Raw genomic sequence first — 16,412 nt, forward strand, 5'->3', positions numbered from 1 at the left:
TGCAATTTGATGAAGCCGTATGTAGGGCGGAGCGGAGTCGTTAACTATACCATCAAAGAGCAGGATGGCACTAGTACCAAGTTTGAGGAGTATAGGGCGACCTCCAACTCTGAAATCGGCCTAGAAGAAGTAGTAAAACATTCGGTAAGCTCGCACGCTCTAAGACCCGACCAGCTAGATGAGCTAAAAGAGGTGTTAGGGGAATATCTCGACAGATTCAGCGATCGGCAGGGTAGAACCGAACTGATAACGCATGAAATAGAGCTGACATCAACCGAACCCGTAAGATCAAAACCTTACATGCAGGGTGTCCCCAAGACAGAGAGAAATTCTGGAGGCAGAGTTACAGCGCATGCTAGAGTTGGGAGTTATTGAGCCCGCTGAGAGGGACCACATGTCACCGCTAATACTGGTAGAAACCCCTAACAAAGACCCTCGTCGTTGTGTTGACTACAGGAAGTTAAATGCCATCACTAGGGATCAGCTGTACCCGATACCCAATATTCAGGAACGAAGTGAAAGAGTTAGCGCTGCTAAATACATTTCAACTATAGATCTCGTGCGGGAGTAATGGCAAGTTCCCCTTTCAGAAAGTGCCAGCCGATATGCCGCATTCATCTCACCTGTAGGCCCTTTTCGCCCTCTCGCACTTAGCTTTGGGCTGAAGAACGCGCCGTTTAGCTTCTCTAAGTTAATGAATATTGTCCTAAAAGACTTGCAGGAGTTCGCCTTGCCATATCTTGATGATGTAGCAATTTTTTCGGACAGCTGGGAACAACACGTATCGCACCTCAAACAGGTGTTCTCATGGTTGAGGGAAGCCGGCTTAACGATGAAAGCGGAAAAGTGTAGATTTGGTTGTTCGCAGGTTACTTATCTGGGCTATGTTGTCGGCCAGGACACGAGACGCACGGCCAAGCTGAAAATAGCTACGATTGGAGAATTTTCTCAGCCGCGCACGAAAACAGACATTCGTTCATTTTTGGGACTTATGGGGTACTATCAACGGTACATTCCGAATTACTCGCAAATGGCAAGTACTTTAACGGACGCCCTCCGAAAGGGAGCACCGAGTAGCGTACACTGGGATAAAGACAAAGAGAACGCTTCTTAAAGTTGGAAAACGCTATTGGTATCTCGTCCTGTGCTTCGCGCGCCAGACTACATAAAGGAATTCATAGTTCAATGCGACGCAAGCAACAGAGGTTTAAGGGTCCCGCCTAAATTTTAGGATTATTATTGTTAATTTTGTTAAGCCAAGAAGATCCCTCTCATTTAGCGGGATTCCATCCATGATTGCTGAATTTGTCAGCACGAAAGTGTTTCAAAAATTGGCATAGCGAAATGACGCATTTTTGTTTCTGCACTTATATTTTCTTTGAAGCCTAGCGGGTCTAAAGTGGGAGCCAAGGTACGTCATCTCGGCGCAGAGCCGTATTGTGGGGTTCGTTTTGAAGTTGCCTATCCTTGTTGGATGTTTTGGGGCGGCGACATCATTACACAAGTGGTTGCTGCGGTCCAAGGCATCACCCCCTGGCCACCAGTCGTTCTCTTCCTGCCCAGCGGTTATCAGCGCTGGACAGTCGAAATTTTTCGGGCCATGGATGCGCTGTTAAGAACGGCCTAGCTGAGGTGCAAGTTTTGCCAGACAGTTGCGACGGCGGTGGCAACTTTTGTTGGAACGCCACCGTTACGCTCTAGCCTCGTTGCCGTTGTGACTGAATGCGATCAGCGGACCAACTATTGTTACTGAGCCGCGACCGCCGCCCTGGTCTGCCGCGAGCGGGGGAGTGCTCGCGGGAACCGAGTTAGAGGCTCTTTCCACGCACCGTCCAAGACGAAAGACAATGGGCACCCGGTCGCGCTGCAGGGGTCAGCTCGGGGAATAAAAGGCACCTTTCCTGACACAAGTCCAGAGTTCTACAAAGTCCGTCTGACGTCGGCTCCGGACTGCGAACGTCACGCAAGGAAGTGTATGTGTGGGTGTGTGTGTACGTAAAACGTCCCGCAGAGAGGCGGCTTGTTTACGATGGCTGGTCGGCCGTTTCCGTCACCTGGGTATCAAGTGAGGACCGTGTGTTTATAAACCGCTGTTGTGCGGCTGCTCAGTACACTCTCTCAAGCAGTCATGTTAGACTGATGTACTCTCTCAAGCTGTCATGTTAGACTGATGTACTTTCTCAAGCAATCATGTTAGACTGATGACCTGCATGTAGATAGCGTAAATAAACCCATATTCCTCGTTCTCGATGAGAAGCAGTCCTTCCTTTCATCAACGTCCTCAGCGTGGATAAGTTGGACGACGGCATGGTCCAGCTACCTTCTAATTCATGCCGGACTCCAATCTTGACAACGGGTTACGAGCGATGGGATTGAGCCCCCAATCCTGACACCCGGCAAGAGAAGAATTCAGGATCGCCAGTCAACCTCTATAGTCTGTGAAGGATTACACTTACCTTGCTCAATTAATCACAGGCAACCGTGACCATGAGAAGGAAATAAATAGAATAAAATTGGGTTGGATCGCACACGGCAGACATTGTCAGCTCCTGACTGGAAGCTTACCATTATCTTGGAAAAGGAAGATGTACAATCAGTGCATTTTACCGGTGCTAACATATGGGGCAGAGATTTGGACACTGACAAAGAAGCTCGAGAACAAGTTAAGGACCGCGCAAAGAGCGATGAAACGAAGAATGCTAGGCATAACGTTGAGACGAAAATAGCGGTCTGGATCGGTGAGTAAACGGGTATAGCCGATATTCTAATTCACATTGAGAGAAAAAATGGAGCTGGGCAGGTGATGTAATGCGCAGGCTAGATAACCGTTGGACCATTAGGGTGACAGAATGGGTACCAAGAGAAGGGAAGCGCAGAAGAAGACGGCAGTAGACTAGGTGTGGCGATGAAATTAGGTTATTCGCGGGCGCTTGTTGGAATCGGTTGGCGCAGGACAGGGGTAATTGGAGATCGCAGGGAGAGGCCTTTGTCATGCAGTGATCACAAAAATATGATGATGATGATATTTTAGTTAGAAGGGAACCAGAGAAGACGCCACCGGAAGGGCAGAATAATACCGTGTGTTTTGAATGACGCTTCTGCAGTTATCAGTCGAGTCGTCTGATGTAGCCACTTCTCTGTTGTGCTAATGTTGTTGTTTTCACGGTGGCCACACTACGTCTAGAACCGCAGAGTCCTGCGCTCTACGCGGTTGTACGGGACTCAGGGCGTCGCAACTGTGACGCAGCTTCCCATAAAGCAGCACGAGTCGGTTTTGGCACTGAACTTGGTAGAGCAGTAAACGAGGGATCCAAAAGAACTGTGATCTTTCCGCAATATTTCTCTATAGTTCCTTCAGAGCTAATGAAAATAAAATGCTACTAGAAATCTTTATTTTACGCTTTCGCTTCTGTATTTGTTCTTGGCAGTGTTCTTCCTGCGCTTCTTTCATTCGTGAGGCCATTTGATGCAGTTCGTTGTTTGCCAAGTAAATGAGAGGTGTATCTCACAGGCTTACCTGTGAGATACACCTTATTTGATTTATCTTTTGCGGTTTATGCGTTTTAATGGCGAATGGTGGACATTATTCACAGTTGTAGTAGTAAAGGTACCCCCCTCCCTCATTTCCGTAGAAAAGTTACTTTGGGTGCCCCCCCCCCCCCCCCGAAAGAAATCCTAGGTACGTCCCTGCTGCTGACAAACATATTCTAAAGAGATGAATTATTGCAGTTCTCTTAAAACTTATTCACAAATGGCAGCGGTTACAAGTTTCAGACCCAGCGACGTCCTTTTCTATCTTCCTTAGCTTTTTAATTTCTGTTTCAGTCCAGCTGTTCAAACTCGTCTTAGCTATGAACTAACTTACTTAGTTAAATACTATTCAGCAAAGGATTCGTTGGAAACCGGTGCACTTACTTGTATGCATGCTTATCACAAGGCCACGCGTCAATGTCCATCAAGTTCATTGTCATGGCGCCACGATGATTACATTGTGTGGTCTCATTGTGCTGCTACTAGCATAGTAGAAACACTCACGTACCCTATCTCAAGTATCTGCTTACATCAGTGCTATTTCATATATCGATTGACCTCTCACAATCATGGTAAATGTGTACTCGCGGATAAAAAAGAAGGTAAGCTACTTTTTTTATCGTAACATCCGCTAAAACATTACAGAGGGCAAGAAACTTGCAGCTTGCTTCCAATTATAAAAACTCAGAACAGTTCCAGAGCTTTACACAGTGGCCATCAAGGCAGAAACGGAGACCAAATCAAGCCTGCATCTTCATCGTAAGTTGACCTCAGGTTCTAGCAAATTGTTGTTCTGTTTAAATTTCAGCACTGTATGCTTTTCAGACACACAAACTGTCGCTGAAGAGACTGAAGGCAAAAAGATACTTCGTTTTCCCAGGAAATTTTTTACAACACTAAAACGCGCTACAATTTACCCTGCTAATGTCGTTCTGTAAAATACTGTTTCATTCGTAGCACAATATCAGTAATATTATTTGCCTAAATATTTTATCTTTTCAAAGAACTTGTCGCGTGTTATACGGACTCTTTATATCCGTCGAACATAATATTTAAAGGACGGTACTTACTGAATGAAATATTACTATATGGAATACAGATTGATAATTTAAAAGAAAACGCACTTGTCGTCTAGCGACTAAAACAACTAGAAAAAAATAGTTTGTGGCGGGGGTCGTTCAGTTGGAGAAATCAATCGCCAATTCACTGTAATGTACCAGATAAAGAGATAACAGCGAATATTTCGAAAGAATAGAAATCCTGGAGACTAGCAGAGAAAATCAAAAATTCTGCCGTCACAAGAACGGTCGCTGTACCGCGATACATGGCGTACGGCTTACGTAGCAATTGTCGTTAGTGTGTGTCAGCTGCGCGTCAGAAAACAACAAAAGCAACTTCCTTATCTTTAATAGAGTTCCAGGATTAGCCCACACAGGCTTCCTGAGGTGCAACCAAAATCTTCATTCATGAGTGCATTTTTTTGCAGTGCCTCCTAGAGGTGGTATGGCCTCAGGAATTTCTATCAACTTGCGTGCTTTTCTTTGCCGCCGCATGGGAAGCCAACAAACACTGAAACCAAGGACAACATAGAGTAAATTGTGCTTAATAAATGAGATAAAGAAACGATAAATTAATGGAAATTAAAGTGGATGAAATAACAACTTGCCGCACGTGGGAACCGAACCCACAACCTTCGCATTTCGCGTGCGATGCTCTACCAATTGAGCTACCCCGGCGGCGTTTCCCCATCCACTTTCTTGGGTTTTTATGTGACCTAGTAGAACCAAGGTATGTGACCTAGTAGCCAAGGTATGTGAGTGGTGGCGCTGGTTAACACTCCCAGCGTTCTACTAGTACACATAGGTACCCAAGAAAGTGGATGGGGAAACAGCGCCGCGGTAGCTCAATTGGTAGAGCATCGCGCGCGGAATGCGAAGGTTGTGGGTTCGGTTCCCACCTGCGGAAAGTTGTTTTTTCATCCACTTTAATTTCCATTAATTTGTCGTTTCTTTATCTCATTTATTAAGCACAAGTAATTTCCCTTATGTTGTCCTTGGTGTCAGTGTTTGTTGGCTTCTCATGATATGACTAATAAAAATCGGGACCCTCGGTTAACCCCCTCTCTTCTCGTTCTTTGCCGCAGGCCATTCGCCATGAACTCCTACGCTATCTTGGCACTCGTTATTCTGGGGCACCTGTGTCGTAAGTACCAACACTGTGCAACTGGCACGCATCTGTGCTTTCTTCTTCGTTCAAATGCATACATTCAGTGTTCCCTCTAGATTTAGTATAGCGGATATTTTCTCTTCTTGGAGACATAGAAAACCTGAGTTCAAATTTTTTCTTTATGTTTACAAGCATAATAATATTGGCAATTTCTCAGCCGGTGAGACACCGCAAGTGATTCCTCTCATGTTCTACAAAAGTTTTCGTGCCTGTCACTACTTCTTTGTTTACAATGTTTCTCTCTTTATTATTACTATTACATAAAAAGGAATAGTCGCACATTCCAGGTGATTAAATATTATTCCTTTATATTCATCTTAACAAAGGCCTAGGGCGCTATAGCGCAAAACTATTCCAAACTTTTCTATTCCAATTTTGCAATCAGCCTTTCGCGAATGGTCAAACATTTTTGGACCACCCCCCTTTCACCTGTCTGTCAGGCGACGTCACGAAAACCGCGATAGCTCCCCATCTGATAAAACGTGTACATACGGATTATGCATGATTTGACCGAACAAAAGAAAAATCGTTATTTCTGATTCGACGCCTCTTCGCCATTACCTTCGGCCATTGGTTAAAAGTTTTAGGGCTCCGCCCACTTCACCTGCCTCTCACGCGACGTCACAAAACCGCAAGAACTCACCGCGTCAAAGTGACTTGTACGCGATAAAGATGCATTAATATGCCGAACAAAACTGATTTTTTTTTTCTGAATAGCCGCAGGCTGCCCCGTTCCGAAAGGAATAAAAGTTGGCTGCCGCCGATCGCTTAGGCACTGGCTACTCGCACCTGTCGAAGAGCATAGGTTTATTTGCGTGTAATAAAAGTTTCTACGTGGCCGTGTAACATTTTCGAGCACTTTCGGCCCGTTTACGACCTCGTTCTGCCAACTCTCCTTTGCAGAGGATTCGTTTTAGCGTCATTCTTAAGCTTCCGTTGTATGCCGCCGCGACTGTCGACGAGCCACCGCAAGCTTAGTCAGGGAAGGCAGACCAATCGCAGACGCCGCCGCCACCCTCTTCATCCGGTTATCGATTTTCAGTGTAGTGGCTCCGCCCTATCGAATCCCTCTCCACTTGAGCGTGCTCCTCGCCTCTTGTGAGCCAGTTAGATAAGACAAGCCGCTCAGTGTAGGCAATGTTATTCGTTTTTCAAGCAAACAAAAGTGACCTCCTATGAACGAGGAGAGCGTTTGATTGGTCTGTTCAGAGAACCTGGCGGGTGACCGCCCGATGCTTGCGTCGGCGGTTACGTAAATTTGACGTCAGGAGATTGGAATAAAACACATTGGAATAGTTTTACGTTAAAGGGGCCCTAGTATACAACAACCTTACTAGAAAGGCGACAATGGCTGTCTAATTAAGTATCTTGCCGTTAATCGAAGGGATGAAAGATTTATTTACCTTCATGCATACGTAAGTACTTCTCTCCCTTTCATTCCCTAAGCTTACTTTTCATGCACCATTTCGGTTTATTTAATACACGCACTGCACGACTCCACAGGGCGACTGTAGTGAATAAGCGAAAAGAATGCGTGCCCGCTATTTGACTTGCCCTCGATATCGCGCGAAGGACGCCTTAAGCACACTGGGTGGTTGCGACGCGAAGGGAATATTTTACTATCACAGAACACTACGTCCAAAGCATTTCACCCGGCTCTCACGTACCGTAAGAATGCCGTCGTTTTACAGCAATATTGCCGTGGTGTTGTGCATTCCTTCCATTTGTGCACTGTCGTGACCGCTTCAAACACGTATCTATCACGATATACTTTCTGCCGAACTCTTTCTTCATTCATTATTTTTTTCGCCGTCCTCACTGCATGTATTTGAATGCCAGCTTACGTGACATGCTTAACGTATTTCACTCGCTCGACGTTACAGAAATTCACGCAGCCACGCTGAGCAAGCCGGCAAGGAACGTAGACGAGGCAACAAAAGAACTCACGGAAAGGATTTCCCGTTCCCTCATGGAGCACCGTGAGGACATCATCGGTGCCTTCAATACACTCGAAAAGTCTGTCGACAGCGTCGGCGATGAAACCGATGAGCACGCCATTCCGGCCTTAGTTGCGGCTGTCGCGGGGATCATCGCAAACGGCGCCATATCCGGCGCTGTCGGGGCTGCTGTCGGGAGCTTGATTAACAAAGGCTGAATACAATAAATTGCATCTTCTCTATCAGAACGTATACCTGATTATTTCCCAGTGAAATGAACTGTAACTTACATGAAACGTTTTGCGAGACTCAACCGCTCGTGATTCGCAGTGAAAAGTATTATTTAGGGCTCCATTTAGTTACCACACATCCACAACGTGTACATACGTAAACATGTCCCTCTGCGTCGAAAAGATGCGTGAAGGAAGCCGGGTTTCACTGGAGACTGGTAGCGTACATGATGAAGCAGTCGTTCGCGAAGTATCGCCGCGATATCGCTAATAATTGTCGTCAATCAAAGCACACAGCATAGAAAGCTTAGCTTACATCGATGCTCACAGTGGTGGGATCCGTATAATTTAATTTTAATTTTTTTCCCCGAGAGCAATGCCTAAATGTATCCAGTATTGCCTTTTCGTGGCCGTTGCCGAGTTGTTTAATTCTATTCCGCAAACTGAACGTTACGCTTTCAGGGTTTTTATTGAAGACTCTTGTCTTGCGATGTTCCTGAATGGTGCAGGTTTACATGCTGCCTATTCTTTACAAATATCAAGCTTGTCTCTCATCTATGATCACTGTTAATAATTACGGAGATTTCGTGCAAAGGGACGAGAAATGCACTGGGTCTTGTTTAGCTAAACTTTTAAGCGACATTTTCTTGTCCCAACGTGACAAATACACGGAAGAGAACGTTGACCTGGTCAAAGTGATCAAGATGCTTAGGCACGTCAATGACTCTCTTGAATTTTTACAATGACGCTGTCTATGGCTAGAATCCAGGATTTTATGGCGTACGCGCGGAAAAACTCTGCCCTGGAAAGCTGGCCCTAGAAGAAAGAGCCAACAACAAAAGCAAACGCACATCGCCGCTCGCGTCGGAGCTCAGCTTAACGGCCACCTGCGTTTAAAACGGCGCTCCGTCGCAGCTGTCTCTCTGTGAATGTATGACGTAGTGCGCCACATAGTGTGCGCCTGGTATGGCGACCAAGGAGAATTTTGGTACCATCTCGCTCCACCGTCGCTATGGGAAGGCCACGCGTGATCCGTACGCCTGAAGAGCAGCGTACCTACGAGGAGCGACAGCGAGATCAGCGGCGGGAGAGAGACCGTCGACGTCGTGCCAACCCGGCGGCCCCAGACGAGGAGCTTACCAGCCGGGAACGCGTACCATTGCTATTAATTGCAAGGATTGAACTTGTCCAGGTGGTCAAATCGAAACGCGCCAAGCGTCTCGAGGCACTGGCATGCCCGCGATAAATTCGCAAGGGCGTTTCATTCGCTTGTCGATGCATGCATCCGCGGCTTAATGGTTTCATTATCAGGCGTCTTCGCTAGAGTCCCTGTGTTCGAATCCTGAAGTCTGGCAATTTTAATGATGTTTATTTAATTATTTAAGGCGTAATACACTGTTGAAAATGACGAGTTTACAAAGTCACGAAGCCGGCTTGAAGCCAAAAAGACGAAGTTTAGGCAAATCCATGTACTTCCCATAATTCGCATGCTGGGACAACCGCGCCCATTGCAGCTCCCGTAGACACTAGCGCCAGAGTTCCCTCTAGTAATTTTTGCAGGAAACTCTATGTTGCTAGGCGTTGCTAGGCGTTGCACGACGCCGGCGTGCCAGCGTTGCTGAAGCACATAAGTTTTGCACTATAATGCGCAACTTTATTTAAAGTTTAGTAAACAAAAATAGAAGAAAGCCTCCACGCTTCTCTATATTAGCTCTTCAATTTAAAGATTGTGCGATGATACATTTTTCATTGAATAATGGTGTTCGCGTAAAGCTTTTAGGAGATAATGTCTAACCCAGGCATGCGGCAACCGCTCCTTACGTGAGGACGGGTGAAGGGAGCTTTCAGAGTTCGCTTGCTTCCTCCATCGGTCCTTCGCTGTGAGGAGGCCTCACGTAAGGCTAGGAAGCGCTCGAAGGAAAGGAACCTTTCACTGTTTGGGCCTCAGCCTTCGCAGGCGCCGTGCACTTCGGAGGCCACGTGCAGGCTTCGCGACGGCGGCGCTAGATGGCCCCAAGTATTCTTAGGGAAGAGCGAAAGAGGAATCCCGTTGCAGTACACGCCTCATGCATATCTCATTTTGTAGGCAGAGAGAGAGATAGCAAATCATAAAGGAAAGGTTGGGAGGTTAACCAGGACTGTGCCCGGTTGGCTACCCTACACAGGGGAAAGGGGACGGAAAGATTAAAAGAAGAAGAGAAAGTCTACTCGGTATATCGTTCGGTCTCTCAGTCAGGATCACAGACGCTCACTCAATCCAGTAGCTTTCAAATATCGCAGCAGAGCTTTGGTGGCCTTTTGTAGCTGCGATATACCAGGCCATGGTCCCAAGATCTTCTTCAAGGTGAACGGTGTTCTATCTAGCTGATTGAGAGCTCTGCAGTGGTTATGTCTTTCGTTTTGAAAAGATGGGCAGTAGCACAGTAGATGTTCTATAGTTTCCTCGACACCGCAGACATTATAGTTGGCGCTATCAGTCATTCCAACCAAAAACGTATATGCGTTGGTGAATGCGACGCCCAAGCGTAAGCGGCACAGCATTGTTTCCTCATTTCGCAGAAGCCCTGGTAACATCCGCAGTTGCATAGAGGGGTCGAGGTAATGGAATCGTTCTTGGGTGAATTCGTTTGTGCCACTTCTCTAATGTCATACGGTGTGCTACCTTGCTTAGGTGTTGGGATGCGTCGGTCCGCGATAAAGGACGGTAGAAATTTCTTGTGTGGTTATAGTGATTCAATGCTAAACGCATTACTGTCGATAGCAATCGTAAGATGGATCCCATCGAATTTTGTTCGTGTTATTTACATTGACAGACATACTTTGTCAAGCGCAACTTCGCTCAGCAGAGAGAACCACGTATACTGTTTTATTTCCTGAGTTCTTTACTATATTATGCATTTAGAAAACAACTTCTGCCAACTCAGTGATGTTTTCATGCTTCTACGATGACGCGATCCCTTCCTGCGCCAGAAGTAAGCAAGAAAGAACGAGATTTCGAACGGTAGTTCCGTGAACAGGACCTCTCTTCGTTTTCTCGGGCACCAAAAACGGAATAGGTGTGGGCAACCAGGCCATATTCATTCAATCATGCGTGAAGATTGAGGAAACATAAAATCACAGGTGGAACTTCATCCTCCATGCGTCAATTCTAGCTTGTTTTCGACTGCGATGACTGAAGTAACATGCAAGCAGTGGGATAAACTCCCAATAGCCGTGCACAGAACGGTGAATAATACATAATACACTCAATTGCCGCTTCATGTATTGCTTCTGCTGGAGCCTTAGCTCGAAATAAAGTTGTCCTCGTGCAGAAGCGGTACGTGAAAATTGGCGACACGGAATCCAATTTTCCCGAGCGCCACCTCTCCCTCGAAAAACACTTTTGCGAAATAAACAAACGATTCCCTTTTTTTTTTCCGAGACAAACAGAAATCAGAGTACATGGGCTATAGCATGCCGTCATTGATTGCCTACCACACTTTGGCTGCTATGAAAACAACACTCTGAAATCATATAAAGGCGCGCGGTGGCTTTATATTGGTAACCCCCTGTACACGACGTTTACATCTATCCGGCGAAAGCAGGCCGAGCCAACCTGTTGGCCTGCATTCAGCGTGTCGGACTCATGCAAACGCCAGCTGTCGCATCGGGCTTGCATCAAGCCCCCCAGCACCCAACAGCATTGAATAGTCTAAGTCGGTTCAATAAGGTTTCTAAGGTGGATGTCAGTGCAAGCAGCGTTTTCGGTTAGCTGTTGGCGCACCGCAAAGAAGTGCCAGACACGCTGATTGCGCTTTCTTGCCTTTCCTTCGGGAACTCCCACAATCAATAGTCATGTGGTCGTCCTTCATTTAGCATTTTAAATGCATTTGTCATCATAAAGCTTGAGCGTTTCTTCTACGTATTTCATGCATCAGAAGTTATTGATATAGCACTTAACGCGAATGTCATTTAAAAGGACACAAAGAGGAAAATGCAGCTAGTTTTGATATGGCGCAGCATAGCCTTGGTCGCTTTTGCGCCATTAAACCCGAATTAACTAACTAACTAGTTTTGATAGATTGCACTGAAGCCGCTAATATGACGGTGTTATCGTGTTCCGAGGGTTCCTGAGCCAGGAAATGCGCAAAGGCGACAGGTGCGTGGCGACACCAACTAGCGCGCACCATCTTCCCGTGACATCATATGTGTTCGCAGCGGGTGCTCGGCGCTAGTTGGGGGAGGGGGGGGCTTATGGGGCTACATCCCCCTCCCCGAAATTTTTTTGTGCTGTCCATGCACCGCCCACCCAAGCAATCCCCGGTGCCGGAAATCATTCTGAATTTTCTCTATAATGTCTTTTTCACGCCCGAAAAGACGTTTCAGCGCGAACCTTGCGAACTCGGGCTGGATTTTCCGGCAGCGCCCATGCACCGGGAGTCACGTAACGCCAAGCAGCCCCATCCGAGCACAGTTTCAAGGGCGTTTTGATGGCGAACGGGCTCGCCACGGCATCTTGCGGAGGCCGTGGAATCTACGCAGCGCATGGATGTCAATTCCGAAATTTATGGGTATAAAGTTCTCATAAAATTTTGATGTGAAAGGTGCATTGGACATTTCCAAAGTCGTGCTTAAGATTTTCAATTGTGGAACTATGTCGGTTTGATGTTATTATAAATATTGGACGCCAAAGGTGCATTGACTTTTCTAAAGTCTTACATCGGACCATGCAACGAGAAAAGCCAAATCAACACACTATCAGACAAGTTGACAAAGCCAGCAGCGAGGTCCGATCAGATGAAGCGTTCTGGTGGTTCATTTGTGCCGTCATGACACATAAAAAAATATGAACACTTTTTTTTCACCTACGCAAAAGCATCCATGTCAAGACACTAAAGTCAGCCAAGGTAACTACGTTCTCATTTATTTTTTCTACTTTGACTCTTATTCGCGAGGACACATTGAGCCTCTTCAATTTTTTTGTCCTCGCTACCCTACCCGCGGGCTGCCAGAGGCAGCCAGAGCGCATGCGTTTTTCTCGTGTTGCTCCGACCACCACGCGGCGCACTTCGGTGTGCGTTCGCTTTTCTCTGGCCGAGTGGATTTTCGCCTGGCAAAGTTTTGGGCGCTTTCTGGCTAGCAGACGAGAAACAGAAACTATCGTCGCTCGCCGCCATCACTGTGGGGAGTCGACGAATTGCACCGCGTTTGCTTGAGCGCAACCTCTCCGGAAAGTCCTGTCTCGCCAGAGTAGGATACCGAGCAGTAAGCGTATGGCGCTCTTGCATTGCTCAGGAGGCGCTGCGAAAATGGTGCTAAAAAGCGCCCCCTGTCCTGCACTGAGTAGTACCAAGCTCGGTCGTCTGCTTCGGAAAGCACGTCTACAACATGGCGCCGCCGCTTTCGGTTTTGTTGTACCACGGTTTGCAGAGAACATCGGGCGCAGAAGATTTTTTCAGGGGTGGCACGCTGCGTAAAGGCAATAAATTATGCAACGCCGAATACGTGTATGCCATTCAAGAACTAAGCGGCGAAGTTTTAGCGTGGTGTCAATCGCAAGTGAAGCGAGTCGCGTACGAAGTTGAACTTCAGGTAAGGTTTGTACGCTGCTAGATTCAGGCACACAAACCGGAGGAAATACTTGCTATAAATGAATTCACAGCAGCGATAAGCAGACATCATGTGTACGGAACTGCGGTCTTTCGACATGCCGCGAAACGACGGGCCTCCTGCAATCTTTGTTGACTGCATGCCGCTAGACAAGTAGTTATGCCTGCACTGTAGTAGCGGCCATCTGTCCCTTTAGCAACTGATAATTAAGTGGTGTTATGCATATGAGCTTCCAGCAACGTACGTGCGAATCGCGCTGCAGCGCGAGCTCGAGCGCTGCTGGCTTGGTGTAGCTTTTAATGACAGCGCTCGAACATCGATGTGCTGCAATCAATACTGCCTTGCTGCGCTGCCTCAACGTGCTCGCTTGAGATCAAGGATGAGCGCATTTAACTATCTTAACCTGTGCTGCTCGTAGTGGACTAGTGAATTGTCATCGAATGAGCCCGACCATTTGTGCTCATTTGCACACACCTGGTCACTTCACCACTTCGCACCGGTCGAATTGTTAATTGTCGCTGTAGCCGGGTCTCGAATCGTGAATCACCAGCCATGCCTGCTGCTATGTCGGTCTGCCGTCGGGAGTGTGGGTGCAAAAGACCGAATTTTAGAATGCAGATAGTCAAGCAAGCTTCAAGACAAGTGCAGCAGTCAGCATGGTGCAAGGTTTCGGTTACCCAGCGCGACAAACTGCAGCTATCCAGCGCGCCTGACGCTTCGCTTCGTGAGGCCTTGAAGGAAAACGGTAGAATCTGGTGTTGGGATCCAGGCCTTCTTGTTTATGGCAGCCCACAACGCAGAAGTAACGACGGTGACGGTTTTTCGAGGCTGAGCTAGGTCTCTCCGCATCGGCGTCGCCGATTCCTACTGCTTCCAGCATTACGTCTCACGGAAAGTCCATTTTCGTTAAACTAAAGCCTGCGGCGAGCTCGCAACGTGGTCGGCGGGGTCTGTGAGAAGTGACGAGCTTTTTCGCACTTGCAACAGGGCAAGAAAAAGCGCGAATCGACGCAAAACTCGGGCTAGAAACGTGCTTCGCCACAGCCAGGTCTCAATACTACCCAAGCCGGTACTACCCAGATAACGTTTCGCGCGCCGCCACCAGGCGCCGCTACTATACCTCAAACTCCAGCGAAAGACGCCCATGGTTCTCGGTGGACCAAGCGTCTCACGTTTTCTTCAATATTCTTTCGGTAGGTAGATTAGGTGCCCAAAGTAGGCATTCGATTGTGGCCAACATACTTTGCGATTTTTCATTCCGGTGCTCCGGCCCCACAAAGGAAAAGAATACACGTTGCTGTGCCGCAGCGAATTGTCGTATGGTTAAAATTCAATTTTGTTACTTCTTTTGCGGACAGTAATGGGCCACGGGAGGTTTCAGTTGCCGGATAGTCTAATTATATAGTATTGCGATAGCAATTATATGGACACTCCAGGCGTATTCCGGCCGTTGCCGTTGCGCTCATGTTTCGTATAAAGTCCAAGGGCGATAACATCCTGACCGCGCACCGCATGCTGTATGTTCGAGTGAAAGCGTAGGGAGGGGGATGGGGGGCTGGAATGGGTGAGACGACGATGGTGGCTCAGTCTTGTGTGTGCAAAAGAGAAAAGCGGGGAGCAAGCGCGCCGCCTCCGGTCGCGTGCGATACATCGGAGGGAGTAGATGGAATGGGGATGGTGTCTACGATTCTGTGAATCTCTGATTGCGCAACATGTTTATTTGCCTTGTTTGACGCATTGTATACAATGACTTTTTTTAGATACGTAGATTTATTGGAGACTTATACGTATATTTAAATATCTTGTTGCGGGGTTTCGTGTATACGTGCAGTGACCTGTGTATCCAGTGACACTTTTTTGCCTTTTATCAAGCTGTATCTTCGCATTTGTATATTTCATTGTATCTTCGCATTTGTAATGTACGAGGCGAGTAAAATGAATGTGAGCCAACCTACCCCGCGCCATAATTTTTAGGTCCATTATCTGCGAGGCTTGCACGTGACACAGAGGCAAAGTGACACGGAGGGGTGAGTAACAAGGTTGTTTAATGCTCTCATACACTGGGTTGAACACGGTTGCGCGACACAATGGACGCTCTAGAAGTTGAGCAGCGTGGTGCCGTGAGGCTTGTGGCAGCTGAAGGTTTTTTCCCAAAAAGAAATTAGTCGCCATATGGCCGCCGTGTACGTTGAAAATTTTATTTCATTGGCCACTGTGAAGCGTTCGAGCAAGCTATTAAAGAATGACGTGAAAGTTGCAAAGATGATCCAAGGCCGGGCCAAAGCCATCGTGCAATCACCCCTAACAAAATTGCAAAGGTTTATGAGGTGATGAGACAAGAACGGAGGATAAGCATCGATGAAGTGGCAGAGCGTGTGAACATCAGTCACGGTTCGGTTCACGCCATAATTCAAGAACATCTCGGTTATGCGCTCTTGTATGCGCAATGGTTGCCCAAGATTTTGAACTACTACCAGAAGACTAAGAAGTTCAGCGCTGCCTTGACTCATCTGATCCAGTATCACATTAAGGGTGACGACTTCTTCTCTCCAATTGTGATCGGGGACGAACCATGGTGCCACTTCTACGAGCCTGAAACACCCCATTAAAGCTTACAGTGGAAACATTCGGATTCACCACCCCTAAGAAAGAAAAGGCCGTCATTTCCGCCGGAAAGGTGTTGATCACTTTATTTTTTTTCGATCTTCAGGGGCCATTACTGATAGAATTTGCTAAATCTTGAGAGACTATCAATTTGTTTTGTTATTGTAAAACGCCAGATCGGCTGCGTGTCGCAATCAAGAACAAACTACGTGGAGAATTGACGAATGGGGTCATCTTGTTCCACGACAATGCTGTCCCCATGTCGCTGATGTGTTTAATACAAAACTAGAAATGT

At 47.0% G+C, this 16,412-nt stretch overlaps 1 protein-coding gene and 1 non-coding gene across 2 annotated transcripts; both read left to right on the forward strand.

The window, feature by feature from the left end:
- Positions 1-4,225: 4,225 nt before the first annotated feature.
- On the forward strand, positions 4,226-7,927 carry LOC142558225 (uncharacterized). Its single transcript, XM_075670382.1, has 3 exons — positions 4,226-4,290; positions 5,675-5,733; positions 7,641-7,927. Exons 2-3 carry the CDS (start codon positions 5,685-5,687, stop codon positions 7,910-7,912), a joined length of 321 nt encoding a protein of 106 aa, XP_075526497.1. The 5' UTR covers positions 4,226-4,290; positions 5,675-5,684; the 3' UTR covers positions 7,913-7,927.
- TRNAP-CGG (transfer RNA proline (anticodon CGG)) lies at positions 5,424-5,496 on the forward strand. The gene has a single exon. It is a non-coding gene; the product is annotated as a tRNA-Pro (tRNA).
- Positions 7,928-16,412: the final 8,485 nt, after the last annotated feature.

The sequence above is a fragment of the Dermacentor variabilis genome, chromosome 9 (genome assembly GCF_050947875.1).
Source record: "Dermacentor variabilis isolate Ectoservices chromosome 9, ASM5094787v1, whole genome shotgun sequence".
Taxonomy (NCBI): domain Eukaryota; kingdom Metazoa; phylum Arthropoda; class Arachnida; order Ixodida; family Ixodidae; genus Dermacentor; species Dermacentor variabilis.

What these genes read in the sequence shown, in the direction of transcription:
- LOC142558225 (XM_075670382.1), top strand. Translation starts at nt 5,685, where the DNA reads ATGAACTCCTACGCTATCTTGGCACTCGTTATTCTGGGGCACCTGTGT. An exon ending in TATTCTGGGGCACCTGTGTC is followed by an intron (nt 5,734 to 7,640) that starts GTAAGTACCAAC and finishes TCGACGTTACAG; the next exon opens with AAATTCACGCAGCCACGCTG.